A 17960-nucleotide genomic window follows, 5' to 3' on the forward strand; every position below is an offset into this window, starting at 1 on the left:
TAATATTTAAAAATCACTGATTCCAAGTAACTTTTTGATTGCAGCTGTTATATATATATTATCATCTATTTGTTTTCTTCCTTTTCCTCAGGATGATATTGAAATGGCAAAATATATCTCAAGGTTGTTCACAGCAAGACACAAATTTTATAAACAGAATAAAATCTGCACAGAGTGAGTATTCTGAGCATCACACTTTATTCCACTTACACCAAAACTGCTAACAGACCATTGGGTTACTTTCAATTAGACTGTCCTCCAGGAAAGAAGGCAGAATCAAAAATGGGAACAATCTATAAGATTGGCTCCCAAATCTTTCTTTATAAAGGATGTTTCAACTTTATACTCTTTGTGTACTTTTTCCCCACTCAACTGTAAATGGTATTATGTTACTCTATTGTTCCTCAAGCTTTCATTACTTCACAGAAACTGGAGTTGCGCCTGTGGAGAGATTTTTAAAAAATTCTGCAACAAAGCACTTGCCCTATTCTTAGGTGAGGGAGCCTATCAGGAAGATTTTATGCAGGTTGACGGACATTTTTGAATAAGCAGAAATGAATTAAAGAGCTATTGAGGGAAGAATTTGTTCTCTATTTGGAACAAAATCATGTTTTTATATTAGAGAAAATCTTCCCCCATTGAAGCAGTATGAGTTTATACAATGATCAATGAGCATATAGTATTTAACGAATATTCAACTGCAATCTTATTGTTAAACTATTCATATTATTTATAAGATGAAATGCAGAATGCATGGTGGTACAATTATACAATGTGATTATTAGGATTGATAGAGCGTGTAATAGGCTATGGACGAGTCCATTGGTTGACAGTGACCAATCAGTCAAATTCCATTTTTATTACATTGTATTGCTGGACTTGTACTCTTATTTTGGGATGGCATTCTGTGATTCTGGCCATTGTTTTTGTGAAAACCAGAAGCCAGTGGCCTTGTCTAATGGAAATCTCTGATTGAACCAATGATACTTAGTATAATTTCCTCAACTTTTGTGCAGCCTGCCAAGTTTCAATTACCTCTGCCAGCACTATGTTTTTATGCCCTGTAATATATGCCCAAAGAAAGAAAGGGTGTTCTAGATCAAAGTAATTGGATAATATGTTACATAGTGGAAAGGATTTTAGATTTCTCCAGTTGTTTATCTTCCCCAGAATTGACTGGTGTATTCCGAGATGCAGCTGAGCAAGGAGCTGAAAGCTGATTGAGGGATTTCCTTGTCTTTATTTTAGTACAGTGGAATGAAGATAACATCATTATTCAAGCATTTTTAACATCTCTGTCTCAAACAGATAAGAAACATGGCAAATTTTAAGTTGTTATTATTGCTAAAATGAAATTAGGATTAAAGAGGGATAGACTTAACCGTTATATTTTAGAGACTTAGCACTAACTTAAATTTGGCAAATTACATATTAACTGCCATTGTTGATCAGGAGTTGTGCCATTGGTACACATTTAATAGTTAAACAGTTAAAGCAGATCACAATTCACTTAATTTTTTTGTACATTCTGTAGATTTTGAATATTATTCTCAAAATGATTAATATTATTGGGAAAACTAGCTACAAGAAGATATTCTGGAAATTGTCAGAGTAAGGGACTAAATAGTTCTACCCATTCCCTGACAGAACTGAATATGCAAAGTAAATTCACCATAGTCTTTGATGCAAGAATGCAGTTCCTCACCTTTATTTGAGAAATTAGGAAAAAAATCAGTTAAGTTTGCCAGCGTGGAAATCTTGTTCAATGCTGCTGCTTTTCTCAGAAGCATTGTTTAAAGCTTGGACATTCTGTTTAAGAAGTGACAGCTGAGAAGTATGCTCCAGGTCACACATTATCAGGAGACATATGAATGCAACCTGATGGAGATTCCGCCACAGGTTTTCCCATTGCTCATGTGGCTTAGGTCAGGAACCCAGTTGAGCGTAGAAATCAGTCCTGCACCACTCCACTCCATATTAGTGCTCCAACCTTCAGTAATATCACATGGCTGAGCTGAACAAAGTCATATGATTACAAAAGCATTGTGGCTCAGTGCGTGTATCTAGTGATGTTTCGCTCCTCCATACATTATGGTTCAGTAGCTCCTTTATGTTGGAACCTCAGTGCTCACCTATTTAACATTTAAACTGATACATGTATCTGTGTACGTCCCTGTAATGTAAAAAAAAAGCCCCAAAGCAGTTCACAGAGGCGTAATCGAAAAATGGATGCCAAGTTAAAGAAGGAAATATGAGGAGGGTGACCAAAGAGCTTGGTCAAAGAGGTGGGTTTTTAAGGAGGGTCTTATGAGAGGAAAGTGAGGTGGAGACGGAGAGATTTACTAACGGAATTCCAGCCACCGATGGTAGGGCAAAAGGAGAGGGGAGGATACAAAGGAGGCCACAGTCAGAAGAATGGGGAATTTAGAGGGGGGAAGGGTTGTATGGCTGAAGGAAGTTACAGAGGTAGGGAGGGGCAAGGCTATGGAGAAATTTAAACACAAGGATGAGAATTTTTAATTTGTGGCGTTGGCAGACTGCGAGCCAATGTAGGTCAACGAGGATGGGTGATGGGCAAACTTGATGCAGGATAGGATATGGACAGCAGCGTTTTGGATGCGCTGATGTCTGTGGATGGTGGAGGAAAGCCAGGCATGAGAGCCTTGGAGTAATTGAGCCTGGATGTTCAAAGACATGGATGAGGGTTTCAATGGTAGATGGGCAGAGGCAGAGGCAAGTAATATTACGGAGGGTGGAAGTAAGCTTTGTTTGTGATGGAGAAGATATGGGGTTGGAAACTCAACTCGGGGTTGAATAGGCCACTAAGGTTGCGAACAGTCTGGTTCAGCCTGAGACAGTGGCCGGGTAGGCGGGTGGCACACTTGTGGCGGGGGCTGAAGACAATGGCTTCGGTCTTCTCAATAGTTAGCTGAAGGAAATTGCAGATCATTGAAGACTGGATGTCGAACAAGCAGTCTGACAGCACAGAGGCAGTGGAGGGGTTGCAAGAGGTAAAGCTGGGTGTCATCAGCGTACATGTGGAACCTAACCCCATGTTCGCAGATGACGGCACCAAGGGGCAGCATGTAGATGAGGAAGAGGTTGGGGGACTCTGGAGGTAACAGTGTGGCGACAGGAAAAGAAGCCATTGCTGGAGATGCTCTGCCTATGATCGAGTGGGTAAGCGTGGAACCAAGCGAGTGCTGGACAACAGCGGAGAGGCATTGGAGGAGGATGGTGTAGAAAGGCTGCAAAAAGATTAAGGGGGGTAAAGAGAGATAATACTCCCTGGTCATAGTCACAGAGAATGTCATTCATGACTTTGGTTAGGGCTGTTTTGGTGTTTTAGGAGGGGTAGAAACCTGATTGTAGAGATTCAAACAGGAAATTGAGGAGAGATGAGCATGGTTTTGGGAGGTGACAAAGCATTCAAGGATTTTGGAGAAAAAAGGGAGGTTGGAAACGGGCTTTAGTTTGCAAGGACAACGGGATCGAGGGTAGTTTTTTTTTAAAGGTGGGGTGATGGCGGGTTTGAAAGGGAGCAGGCAGTTCCTGGTGAGATAAAACCATTTACAATTAAAGCCAACATGGGGGCCAGGAAGGAAAATTGGGTGGTCAGCAGTTTAGTGGGAACGGGGTCGAAGGAGTAGGAGGTGGGTCTCACAGACAAAATAAGCTAAGAGAGGCCATGGAAGAAGATGGGAGAGAAACTAGATAAGACAGGGGGTTCAAGATTAGGGGAGCAGGAAAAGGGAAAGAGGAGAAAGCAGCTGAACAGATGGTTTCTATCTTGGTGACAAAGAAATCTATGAATTCCTCACACTTTTTGTTAAAAGTCCCTGTGTTATCTACAAATCTAACTCTTTAAAGCAATCACTTTCATTAAAAAGAGTCAGCCTGAATAGATTTCAGAATGATAACATGAACTTTATACTTGAGCCTGACTTTACAAGCCAGATTCTGTGTGTTTGCATGTATCTGAACTGTAGATCTCTTGATTCATTGTTCTTGTATCCTTTTCACACTTTTATCTTAATTATTTTTGGTTGCTGAGAAAGAATCCACATAAGGGCACATTTAATCAGAGAGTATTCTTGCTTTCAGTTCTGGTTCTAACACTCAATATGATGATAAGAAGAAATTTCCCACCCTCTCTGCCTACATGTAAGCATTCCTTCCACATTCCTAACTCCCCCTTCATTTAACTGTTCCTTGTGTTCAGGCCTAACACCACTAATGGCATGTTTTTTCTGAGGATTTTTTTTCTTGGGCTGGGTGTTTTACACCGTTTTTCATATTATAATTTTGTGTATTAAATATGATTTCATGCTAGTAATGAAAAAGACTAAAAGCCAATAGAAAGCTGGATTGAAACCAAATGGAGAGTAAAACCAGATGTCTGACCCAAGCCTGCCTCGTTCTTGCTGGGCAGGTTAGGTTAAAATCAGGGCTGCAGACTCTGGATTCCCAGTTAGTTCCTCAGCACTTTAGAGTAGTAGTTATCCAACAGCAAAAGCAAGGGGAAGTTTTACATATCCAGCATAATGTATGCATAAATATTGAGAGTTCAGGCAGTTTATACTACTAAACTTCTCTGAGATTCTAGCTCTGCACATTAATTTTTTGCATTTTTGTTTTATCAATAAGTGATAGTGGTTCAGTGCCTTTGTTTTGGTACAAGGTTAGCTACAGCTACCCAGTGGCACTTCCAGGGATGTTTGGGTCACATGAACATTCTTTGACATATATTTCATTTTTTTAATAAAAAAGCAATCATTTTTGTAAAGTCCTTGAATAAAAACCTAGTATTTGTTGGTGAACTTACTAGAATAATGGGGTCGATTTTAGGATGGCCGAGCGGGTGCGTTGGGGGCGGGGTGGGGGGGGGTGGCGGGGGTCGTAAAATCGGGGAATCCCGGAGCGGGTCCGGAGCCCGGCTCCAACCCGCCCACTTCCGGGTTCCCCAGTGACTCATTCGGGTGCGTGCGCAGCTCCCACATGGGGGACTCCTGCCGGTTGACAATTTAAATACTTACTTACCTAGTTGAGGTACTTGACAGACCTCATTGACAGGAGATTTTGGCAGGGGTGCAATTTTCATAGATCTTCAGCGTGTTTCTTGTGCTGTGGGAAACACTCCCTGTTGGAGCAGACGTGTTTCAGTCAGCAGCCAGTGGGAGATGCAAAGGATTTTTTGACAGTTAGGAGGAATACCTCATTTATTGCAGCAGGGCACTCTATCACTTCAGACAAAGTTTTGGCTGCAACACCTTCGTCTTTCCACTCAAAATTATTAATTTATACCCTAAACTCTGCTGTGCAGACACATTTACCTACTTTGCGGACGCCCTCAAACTCACACCGTCTGGATGGGGGGGTGCCATGTCTGCATTCATCACTTCATCCGAGGACAAGCAACATCACCAGCCTCGCCAGGCACACCGTCCACCTCCGCCACTTGGAGTTCCACAACACAGTGCTGCACCGCAGGCACCTGCACAAAGTAGTCGTGCAACTGCACATACACCCACTCTAGGGTGACCCAATGGGTGGCATCATGTGTGGGTGTTCATGGAGAACCTCATGAAAGGGACTTATTGCACAAGCCAGTCAAGACTGGCCAAGACGTGGCAGTAGTGGTGACAATATAATATTTAATGTGAGTTGAACCAAAATCAAATATAAATTAAAAAAATATGACAAACCGTCAAACACCCTTGTGCATCCCCTTTGCGCTCATGAAACCTTTGCCTTACGCTTCCTACTACTCCTATGTGATGCATCTCCTGTGGCTGCAACAGAGGTAGTGGCAGGTTGGGTGAGGGTGACCGTGAAAGAGATGCATCAGAGGGTGAGTATGAGACAGAGCCATGAGATTGTATGAGGATTGAGTTGAGTGGTCATGGTGGGATGAGTACTGGGGAGGTGAGTAAGTGCAGGAAAGTTGAGGATGAGGTTTGAGTGGTGTGAGGAGTGATGCGATAGAGTAGTGTTGGCAGTGCAGAAGGAGTTTTGGGGTGGGGGCGATGATGTGGAAGACGGAGTGTAGGAGAATGAGTAAGTGTGCTCACTTTGGCTGACTTAGTTAGGTCATTGAAGCACTTCCTGCACTGTATCCAGGTGCGGGATATGTTGCTGGTGCTGCTGACCTCCTCTGCCACCTCGAGCCAGGCCTTCTTGGTGGCAGAGGCAGGCCACTTCCTCCTGTCCGCCGGGTAGAAGATCTCCCTCCTCCTCCTCACCCCATCCAGTAACACCTGGAGTGAGGCATCATTAAACCTGGAAGCAGCCATTCCCCTGGGCTGCTCCATGCTGTAATTTTGGCTGTTTGCTGCAGGAGCAGCATTGGAGGGCTGACCCTTTAAATAGGGCTCCTCCAGCTGACAGCCTGTGATGTGGGTGCGCAGTCCGCCCACTGCGCAGGTTTCCAACGGGAAACCCGGAAGCCAAGGTAAGTGGCTTCAATTTACTTGCGATCGCGTGGGGAACCCACCGATTTTACTGGGCAGGTTACCCACGCGGCCAGTCGGCCCCCGCTGCCAACCCGCCTTCCTGGTAATATCGGGGCCAATGTGTCTTAGAATCTGATAAAACACATTTTTGGTGTTCTTAAAGCTGTATCATTCCATATTATTGGCCTAGATTTTGTGCTGAGCAGCGAACAAACAGCGCCTGCCGCTTGTTAAATTTAAACTTACCAACAAACTATCCACGGATTTACATAAGAACATAAGAAATAGGAGCAGGATTAGGCCATCCGGCCCCTCAAGCCTGCTTCGCCATTCAACAAGATCATGGCTAATCTTCTACCTCAATGCCATTTTCCTGCACTATCCCCATATCCCTTGATGCCTTTAATATTTAGAAATCTATCAATCTCTGTTTGAATGTACTCAATGACTGAGCCTCCACAGCCCACTGGGGTAGAGAATTCCAAAGATTCACCACCCTCTGAGTGAAGAAATTTCTCCTCATTCCCAGTCCTGAATGACCTACCCCTTATTCTGAGACTGTGACCCCTGGTTCTAGACTCTAGCAACATCCTCCCTGCATCTACCCTGCCGAGCCCTGTAAGAATTTTGTATGTTTCAATGAGATCACCTCTCATTCTTCTAAACTCTAGAGAATACAATTGTAAACAATTTTACAACACCAAGTTATAGTCCAGCAATTTTATTTTAAATTCACAAGCTTTCGGAGGCTTCCTCCTTCGTCAGGTGAACGATGTGAAAAGAGAATACAGGCCTAGTATACTTATTTTCTCCTCATTCAACAATCCTGCCATCCCAGGAATCAGTCTGGTGAACCTTTGTTGCAAGTATATCCTTTCTTAAGTAAGAAGACCAAAATTGTACACAATACTCGAGGTGTGGTCTCACCAAGGCCCTATATAATAGCAGTAAGACATCTTTACTTTTGGGCACCAACTTCCTGCAATGGGGAGCCAAATAAAGTGCAGCATCCTTTCCTGGGCATCTATAAGCTGTGTGAGCGGGGCAAGGAACTGCCAATCTCTTCAACCAATCAGATTAAAGCATCGTTAACAGGCCACGCTGACACAAAACCAGGAAATGCAAGCTAGAACAGTAAATTCAATGTAGAATCAGTTACAGAAAGCAAAATACAGAGAGGGCAAGAAATATTGAATTAAAAGACAGAGATAAAAGAGACAAAGAAAAAGTGAAAAAAATTAAAAATGTTAAATTTTTTAAATGACCAACAGCAATTAAAATTGGAATGAATGAGACTTCATATTTTTAAAAGTTGATTTTCAGTGCCAGAGAGGTTGTTTGGCAGCCATTAAGACTACCACGCCGTTAAAATTTTGGTTGGACTATAAAAACTGGACGTATCTTTTTCTGGGCAAAAATAATTTCTTTCCATCTGGGCGGGAGAGCAACCTCACGCTGGTCCATTCATTCCAATAGTGAGTCAGCTGGCAAGTTGTCCTTCCCGTGCTGCTTTCAGAGGAGCAGGGCATCTGGTAGAGCAATTTCCGGATTTCCCGTTTGACTGCACATGTGCACTCTCCAGAAGTTGCTCTTCCATTTGCTCTGAAATAACGGGTGAGCCCTGTTAGCATCGCTGTTATTTTAAGAGCAAATTCCAAGCCTATATCATTTGCAAGTACCTGTTAACGCAATTCCCCATTAATATCTCAAGGTGTATGCCACAAGGAAAAGATCTGTAAGATAAGAACAATGTGAAAATGGCTGTTTTGTCCATGCCGGATGTTTTGTTGGCAAAAATATGTTGTGTTGTGCACCAACACAAGGGTTACTCTGCACAAGCTGGTTGAGAAAGGACATTTGAGCATCTTTAATGATCTCAAAAGGTTAATACCTACTTCCTTATGTTTTAATTGTTACATGTCAAAGCTACCTTTTGCAAGAACTTACACATATTTTCAGGAAAAAAATCTGGATGTATAATGACATTTGGACACAGGGACTTATTTGTGAAGAATTGCCCTCTTTCCCTGGAGATTTGTAATCTATGAAGCATGTGTTTGTAAGTTAATATTGCAGTATGCTCCTCTCTGTCCACTTAGACAGAAAGATTATTCAGGTTACATTCCAACTGTGTTAAAAGGGAATTCCATCAATTCAGCCTCTTTGTTCTGATGGCTATGATGAGTGTGTTTTGAACTGCTAACTTTTTGCTGTATTTTCGCACAGGCAAACACAGTCATGTTCCCCGACGCCAATCAGGAGACAACCCACATGGAGCAGATCATCTTTGGTATGCTTACTGTCACCAGTGCTACATGTGACATTGGATAGCATCATTAGTAAAAGCAAAGTCACTTATTTACATTAGCAACTTTGCAATAACCTTCTAAGTTACATCTTGTTTTATAAAGTCTGCTCCTGTTGATAACAATCCTGTCCTCAATTCTCTTTTGTAAGCATCAGGAGTCTAGGGGTAGTCAAGTTGTATTGATTTAGTTTCTTTTCTTTTTCTGTGAACATAAATACTTGCAAAATGTTCAGAAATGTTTTTCTTTTACTATATTCAAAGGTTGTCTCTCATATTGCTTTATGTTGAAGATGGTTTGTCTCCGCATCCACTTTAGATATAGTTCATTTGAAAATATTCTGGGAAAGGACCTGTCCCACCCAGGATTCTTGTGTTATTTAGAAGTAAAGTAGAGAAAAAGTTGGTGCAGTAATCATGTAATGGATACCGTGCTTTGTTAAGATATGGTACATTATTTGCTAAATGTGCCAGTGACATCTAGAAAGAGTGGAATCAACACTTAAAACTTGTTATTGTACTGATGGGCTGTTCAGTTTGGACACTTACTGTTCCACCAGGCCATTCCAATTTTTTCCTCTCCCCAGCCTTGACCCCGAGTTCAATTGTAGCATTCTCCCTTGTCCTGGGTTGAGTTTACAGATTGAATTTATGATCCTTCTGACCTGTAATGCTTAGTTTTTTTTACAAGGCAGTGCATTTACTGAGGCTTTGATGGAGCCACAGTTTGAATACAATGTATCTTTCCTAGGTTGTGCAGTTAGAAGAGCAACCATTTATTGGACACTTGGATATATGTAGATTGAAGATGGCAGTCCAATAACTACTAGATTGTGGCCTCTAGGACTACAGGGTTTAGTTTCGCATCTTTCTGACTTCTAAATGTACTGTATTTCCCATGAACCAGTGAAAGTAGAGAATCCAAATAAACTTGAGTTATTGTTGCAACAATTCAGTGGACCGATACACCATGCAGAGGTAGTAACGGGTCATGGTTAAGGTTGATGCCCCCCTTTATAGTTAAAAAAAACAAGACAAACTTCTGTGAGCTTTAATGAAATCCACAGTAGGCGATTCATTTGTTAAAGACCACGTGATTAATACTTTCGTTAATATAACAACAGTTTCCAGTCTCTTCATCAGAGGTAGTTTCTCTGGTACAGTTTTATTTCCCCCTTTTCTCCCCTTTTGAACGTAGAAGAGGAGAAGGAGACAAAATGGGGAAAAAATTGCTGGGATACAGTTCCAGGAGCACAAGTTGCCCTCTAGTAACTCACCCTAGTAGCCTTTCTTCATGTGTCTGAACAGCAAGTGTTGATAGGCAGTGGAAGGGCATCACAGTCAAGTGTGATTCTGTTCTCACCCAAGTCCAAGCACAAGTACTTTAGAGCCAAAGTAACTGGATAGACAGTCAGAAGCAGGAACAATGGCTGCATTTACCCTCCCTCACCCAGGGGTGCTAAAGCCAATTGTAGCACCCTTACTGCCACCTCAGTGGAGATCAATTAACTTGGCACACGCAAAGGCCTGGAAATTGGATTGTGCCGCACCTGTTTTATAGGAGTAAAACGGGCGCCAAAGGATCCAATATGAAGGATGGCCACGAGCCCATTGCGTACTGGAAGTGCGCTGCCTGCCACATTGGTAAAGGCTGCTGCATTGGCGTTCAGGGCCCGCGCTTGTAACAGGCTCTTTACATATGCAAATAGGGGATCCAACGCCTGCTTGAGGCCCCCTTTTGCAAAATTCATTTGTGATTGACCGCAGCATGCGCCATGCAATCTGCGGTCAGTATTCTCAGGCACTTGGCAGCCAAACAGCCAAAGGTCATTTTAAAGTTCTTTACTTGACTCCTGCTCCTCTCAGCTCCATATTAAATTCATGGGCCACTGCTTGCCTCCCTCCCAGTTGTCGCTCCCCAAACCCCGGACTCTGCTTACAATCTGAGCCAGCCGATCTTGGTGCCTTCCGGGACTGGCAAGCTGCCTCTTGGGCCACAACTGGTGCCTGCAGCTTGCCATTAATGATCAAATGAGGTCAGTGGACCAATTTCCCGTGGTCCTGCCACCGGCCTCAATGGGAGCGAGTAGCGAGTGCGGCACAGGGGTCGCACCCTGATTCAGGAGTTTCTGGTTTGTTTGACTCAATGACATGCTGTCTTTACCAAATGAGCCATCAAAGCAGCTCGACAAAGACTTTTAATGATATAAATTCTTGCATCTTCTGTCCTCAGATAACAAACTTCTCGAGATTATTTACTATAATTAATTTAAATGTTAAAAGTTGCATTGATATATGTATTAGTGGAATTTTCTACCAATGGTGTATGACTGAATTACATTTGAAGTTGTATCTTTGGATTTTAACAGCTGTCCTCATTTTAACCAGAGGACAAAGGTGGCATTCAATTTTCAAACAAGTATTTGTGTTAATTCATAATCCTAGCCAACTCTGAGTATTAACAGCACAACAGTTGAGCACCTGTCCAAATTTGTTCTCGGGATGTGGTGATGCTGACAAGGGTATACTTATTAGTCATCACCAGTTGGCCTGAGACAGTGCTGGGCCGCTGCCTTGTATTGCAACAGTCTTTGTGTTGATGGTGCTTCTGTGGTAGTATTAGGCAGGGAACTTCAGGATTTAGATACAGCACTGTACACTATTATTTTGTATATATACAGTAAGAGTATGGGTATTTAAAAAACCATTATTGGGTCACTACTGTAGAGTAATGCAGTTGAACATATGTGCCTGTTGAACACTTATACACTGAACTGCTTTTACAGGTGCCAATTCACCTTGATATAGTCTATAGCTGCAGTTAAATCAAAATGCACCATTTGATTGGCCAGTTAATTCCATTAACATCTTGCATTTTTTGAAGCATTTTCATTTTAAGAGCGATACCAATCTTAACCAAATCTAACACCGGAATTTCCTTGGGGCTTCTCCCCACACCACCGCTGTAACTTTGGTAGAAGGTTGGCGAAAACTGTAAACACGTTTACTCATGTAAGTGAGGTTTCCGCCAGCAGAGCGGGAGAAGTCCCGAGGAAATTCACCCTCTAACAATTCAAATCAAATTGTTTGCATACAGTGAATGTCCCTGGAATAGGCAACCTTGGAGTAAATAATATACTAATTTATCTCAATTTCTGATCCATTCCATGTCCCCTGTTTCAGCAGAGGATTTGTTTTATGTGTCTAAAGAATAAAAAAAACCTTCCTGGGCTAATAATTTGTTGAACCACAGCCAACCCGTCAGCCAAATGTCAAACATTAATGTCATCAAGGCAAGGGGAAGAGAGGGGCAGGTCATTGGATCACCTCCGGTATTGTGATAATATAATGGATTTAAGATTCAACAAAGGTGTTTAAAACTTCTGCCAGTAGAGTAAAAATACTTTTAAATTTCAGATCTGCTGCTGAGAAAGATATTACCGTATGAAACTAATAGTAGTACTAATGTACTTAAATATAAGTAGTGCCATTTCTCATTTTCATATGATTTTTATTGTTTGTTTTTAGCCAAGGCAACAGCCATATATACTGCCACCAATGCACGTCCAGTATGGAGAGCATTATACTGAAACAAACACCTCACAAGGTATTCCTCCTATTTTCTTTTTGGTATATCTAGTGGCGATATTTATTCCAATGTAGGAATTCACATCAGTGTTTTATTGAGCTTTTGAAGAGGCATGCCCGGTACTGAGGTGTAACAGTGCTTGGTTTATCTTTAAATTGTAACATTTTAGGGGCGATCTGTATAATTTCCTAGTAATTGTGAAATTGTCAAAACCTATTCAGACACAACCTGCAAAGTTGATTTATTTTAAATCTGAACCACTCTACCTCCCCTGTTCCCAATTTCTCTCCATATTCTTTTTAAAATTATTCTCGGGATGTGAGCAATTCTGGCAAGGCCACAATTTTTGCCAATCTACAGTTGCCCTGAGAAGGTGGTGATGGTGGTCCCACACTGGTATTAGGTAGAGAATTCCAGGATATTGACTCAGGAACGATGAAAGATCTTCCCTGATGTCCTGGCCAATATTTATCCCCCAACCAACATCACTAAAACAGAATATCCTGTCATTATCATGTTGTTGTGTATGGCACCTGGCTGAACGCGAATTGGCTGCTGCATTTGCTACACTACGCTTCAAAAGTACTTCATTGGCTGTAAGCGATTTGGGAAGTCCTGAGGTCGTGAAAGGCATTATATAAATTCAAGTCTTTCTTTCTTTCTGCTGGAAGAATGCTTGTGGGGACGTCAGGTGGTGATCCAAATGAGGTTCATTATGGTACCCTCTGCAATTGAATGGGCTACCAACACTCGCTCCCAAAATTCTCACATGAGTAGTGACCATTTGTGTGAGGAACTGTACAATGAATTCAGGAGGGGAGGGAGAAAAGGTGGAAGCAGGAGGAAAAAAATGATAACTGGATTCAGTTGGGTTAAGGGGGACACCTGGTCTCCATGTTCATTATGCCAGTGACAGCTGGTGGAAGACATGTTTGTAGTTGTACTTCTGTTTTATCTGAGTTCTAAATGCATACTATTGATTTAATGAGATTATGTAATAAATGCATTGAGCAAACTCATTGGCATTGAGCATCATGAGACTATGCTTTCTTCATACCATCAGTTGAACCCAATAGGGCAGATCCTTCCCATAATTAATTTGCAGCAGAAATGAGAATGTTTCATTGTGGCATATTGTTTGAGTATATAAACCTGGCCGTTTCATTGCGGATTGAGATGTCACCTCAGTAACCTTGAAGAACATAAGAAATAGGAGCAGGGGAAGGCCATACGGCCCCTCGAGCCTGCTACGCCATTCAATAAGATCATGGCTGATCTTCGACCTCAACTCCACTTTCCTACCTTATCCCCATATACCCTGATTATCTTAGTGTCCAAAAATCTATCGATCTCAGTTTTGAATATAGTGAAGCTTTAAATTATTCAACTAGTGAAGCTTTAAATTATTCTCCATTAATCATAATTTTAAATTTTGCCTTCTTTGCTTTACACAGATAGTATTTACCATGGCAACGAGGAAGGATTCTACTACAGATCTCAGACTAGCTTGGACAGATGTCCAATGGAGTACAATTACATGAATGGAACTGTGCTAAACGGCAGTGTGTATAGTGCTCCTAGCATGAACTCATTGAATCATTCACAAAACTTCATCCAAGCATCTCCAGTGTCCTCTAATCTTAGCATCCCTGGAAGTGACATCATGCGTGCGGATTACATCCCCAATCACAGGCACAGCGCAATCATTGTGCCCTCATATAGGCCTACACCTGACTACGAAACTGTAATGAGGCAAATGAAGCAAGGCGTCATTCACATGGATTGTCAAAGCCAGTCATTGAGGAACCTTAATATTGGAAACACTCATGCATATAACCAGCCAGAAGCTATGGTTTACAGTCAGCCAGAGATCAGGGAGCGATCCCAGTATCCCTCTCGTTATGGGTCAAAGCACAGTTACAACAAACCTGTAGCCACTTCTGCCCAACTAAATGCCAGCCATCCTACACCTACCCGGGCAGCAAATAGTGCAATCTCACACACAGTAAGCACACCAGAACTTGCCAATATGCAGTTACAGGGTACTCAGAATTACAGTACTACCCATATGTTGAGAAACCATTTTTGTAGACCACCCCCTCCGTATCCACGTCCTCGGCCTGCTACCAGTACGCCAGACCTTGCCAGTCACCGCCACAAGTACGTTAGTGGCAGCAGCCCTGATTTAGTCAGTCGGAGAGTCCAGCTCTCTGTGAAGACATTCCAAGAGGACAGTTCACCTGTGGTGCACCAGTCCTTGCAGGAGGTCAGTGAGCCCCTCACAACAGCCAAACATCATGCAGCTGTTAACAAACGTCATAGCCTAGAGGTAATCAGCAGCATGGTACGTGGTATGGAGGCCATGGCACTGAAGACTTTAAGTGCTTCAGTCCCTCAGCGCAGGAACACCATGCGTGATCAACGGCGCCAAGAGGACCAGGTCCAAGAGATTCAACATCAACCTCCATATCATCACAAGAAGACACTGTCAGATGCCACAATGCTAATTCACAGCAGTGAGAGTGAAGATGAAGAGGAGACCCCTGACTATGACGTTCAAATACCAACATTTAATGACAATATGGACTATAGTGCCCAGCTGCAGGCAGCATTGGCAAAAATACCAAACAAGCCCCCTCCTGAATACCCAGGAAACAAAAAGAGTATAAGCAATGGAGCCTTAAGACAAGAACAACCTAAAATGGCAGAGTTTATTGTCCGGACCAAACTGCCAGGTCCAGAACTAGATGCCTTCTCACGAAATGAACAAATGATACTTAATGGATCCTCGCTAGGGCCATCCATTTCTGAACCTGATCTCACCAGTGTGAAAGAGCGTGTCAAGAAGGAGCCAGTCAAAGAAAGACCTGTATCTGAACTCTTCTCTATTGAAGACAGCATTGTGGAAAGGGAAATCATGTTGAGGGTAATTCTCATTGACTTTTTGGTATCACTGATACGTATTTGTGCAACTGGAAAAAGCTAAAAGCTGGCTTAGAAGGTTGATATAATATAAAATTTGCATTTTACAACGCGTTAGAGGTGCTGTAAGTTGTATTCACATTACATAATCAAAGCAGTGAAAGATTGAAAAAATATTTTTATATGTGTATATATAGAGATATTTGATTAAAATCTCAATATTTGTAGAAATAATGAATGTGTTGGGTTTCAGCAAACAAAACATAGAACAATCACATTATAATTCCATCAGAAGCTGGTGATCTATTTAGTTAAAATATTAGAATCAGTTCCACAATTTTCTGATCCAGGGACAGTTGTGTTTTTGGGTTTGAACCTAGCCTTTTTAAAAACTCTTTCCCCTGTTGTCTCCATCCTTTATCCATTTCCATTTCAATGCTTGCATAAATTATTCAGTTCAATTATTTGTCCCAATCCAGATGTATCAAACCACCGTCTGATTCAGAACCTATATTGTCCCTATTCCTGTTGTATTTATTTCTTGAAAAAGTGCAACTTGGCACTTAAGTTGCTGAAGTTTAACACTTTGTAAACAGGGCAGTATTGCCAACAAGTAGTAAGTATCGTATGCGTAAACAGGCCAGAATTGTACATTCAAAAGAATGCTATTTGTTAAGATCATCTGGGTTCAATACCTTTGAAAATAGATAAGATTTCAGGAATGATCTTCCCTTTGAATATCAGCCCCAATGATGTGAGCATGTCTTTCTCTATCCCAAGAATTTAGAAAAGCAGAAACTGGCAGCAGCAGAAGCCCAGAAGATCGGACCACTGAAGTGGGCAGCGCTCAATGGCCTATCAATGGCCAGGGTTCCGGTGCTCGAGGACAGCCAAGATGACTCTTCAAAGGTTCCAATGGATGAAAGGGTGAGCAATATTTGAAGCACACTGAGAGAAATCTCCAGTGTTGTACAGTCTTCTCTTCATTCAAAGTTGCTTAGTTGAAATAATTTGATAATTCAATTTTTTTCATCACTAACTTCCCTCCTTGCTACATTATGTTGTTTAGTTCAAATTATTTGATAATTCAGTGACTCATTTGAGTGGGCTTTATTTACATACAACTTCTCAAGAAATAGACAGAAATCATAACATCCAATCCTTCACATTAACCATGAATATATGGAGCACATTTCTATGAATCATCTTTGTTGTCACTTGCTAAACTTGTGGTGGTTGTGTCACAATCATCAATCCTTCAGTCCAGAATCATTGGACATTAACAACATGGAGCACACTGGCTGTCAGCAAAAATAAAACTCGTAAATAGAATAAAACAAACTATGAACTTTACAGTATATCTCTGTATTTGGTTTAAAAAACCACTTGAGCTTTGCTCTCCTGCTCCATGACAAAATTTGCCGTTTTAAATAAGATTACAGCTTTGTAGTCATTCCTGGTTAGTCATTCTTTAACTGATCTGTTTGCAGCATTAACTAATGATCCATAGTATTGAATTTAAATATGACCCTTTGGGAAATTAATCCAAATTAATTGGTATTAATGTATTCCAGGATAAATATTTAATGAAATGGATAAAAATACAATGATGGAATGAGTGTGGGAGTTGCCTATAAAAAGGAATTGTGGGTTGTTGCTTATGAAGGAATCAGTCATGTGTTTTTACTTTTAGTGAAGTTGTTCCTGCTGGCTGTTAACAATTTTCTTTCGCTAAGGCTTGTGTAGTAACTTTCCCCCACATACAGCTCCCTGCACTGTAGTTCTTCTGGTAAGCACCTACTTGTTAGTAAATTGCTGGTTAAGAACATTTTCTAAAAAATGATGAGAGTGAGAAATGAATAGAATTATGGTAGGTGAAAATGTCTAATTTCCACCACTTAATATTTTGGGCATTCATGGAGCTCCTTTTCAGGATGAATGCTTTTAGTTTTGCCATTTTTAGACCATAAGACTATAAGAGATAGGAGCAGGATTAGGCCATTCGGCCCCATGAGCTTGCTCCGCCATTTAATGAAATCATGGCTGATCTGATTTTTACCTCAACTCCACTTTCCCGCCCTTTCCCCATATCCTTTGACTCCCTTGCTGATCAAAAATTTGTCTAACTCAGCCTTGAATGTATTCAGTGACTCAGCCTCCACAGCTTTTTGGAGTAAAGAATTCCAAAGATTCACGACCCTCTGGGAGAAGAAATTCCTCCTCATTTCCGTCTTAAACGGGCACCCCTTATTCTGAGACTATGCCCCCTAGTTTTAGATTCCCCCATGAGGGGTAACATCCTCTCAGCATCTACCCTATCGAGTCCCCTCAGAACCTTGTATGTTTCAATAAGATCTCCTCTCATTCTTCTAATCTCCAATGAGTATAGACACAACCGGTTCAATCTTTCCTCATAAGACAACCCTTCCATACCTGGAATCAACCTAGTGAACCTTCTCTGAACTGCCTCCAATGCAAGTATGTCCTTCCTTAAATAAGGGCACCAGAACTGTACACAGTACTCCAGGTGTGGTCTCACCAGCACCCTGTACAGTTGTAGTATGGCTTCCCTGCTTTTATACTCCAACCCCCTAGAATAAAGGCCAATATTCCGTTTGCCTTTCGGATTACCTGCTGCACCTGTATGTTGACTTTTTGTGTTTCATGTACGAGGACACCCAGATCCCTCTGT

At 41.6% G+C, this 17960-nt stretch overlaps 1 protein-coding gene across 1 annotated transcript in view; it reads left to right on the top strand.

Moving 5' to 3' along the window:
* Positions 1 to 17960, top strand: part of LOC137324524 (tyrosine-protein phosphatase non-receptor type 14-like) — a 260760-nt gene that overhangs the window by 208508 nt on the left and 34292 nt on the right. Inside the window, exons 11-15 of the mRNA XM_067988918.1 lie at positions 92 to 174; positions 8679 to 8742; positions 12286 to 12364; positions 13801 to 15272; positions 16049 to 16195. Of these exons, the coding sequence (XP_067845019.1) occupies positions 92 to 174; positions 8679 to 8742; positions 12286 to 12364; positions 13801 to 15272; positions 16049 to 16195 (1845 nt within the window). The remainder of the gene's footprint in view (positions 1 to 91; positions 175 to 8678; positions 8743 to 12285; positions 12365 to 13800; positions 15273 to 16048; positions 16196 to 17960) is intronic.

Source organism: Heptranchias perlo, chromosome 8 (assembly GCF_035084215.1).
Source record: "Heptranchias perlo isolate sHepPer1 chromosome 8, sHepPer1.hap1, whole genome shotgun sequence".
In the NCBI taxonomy this organism is placed as follows: domain Eukaryota; kingdom Metazoa; phylum Chordata; class Chondrichthyes; order Hexanchiformes; family Hexanchidae; genus Heptranchias; species Heptranchias perlo.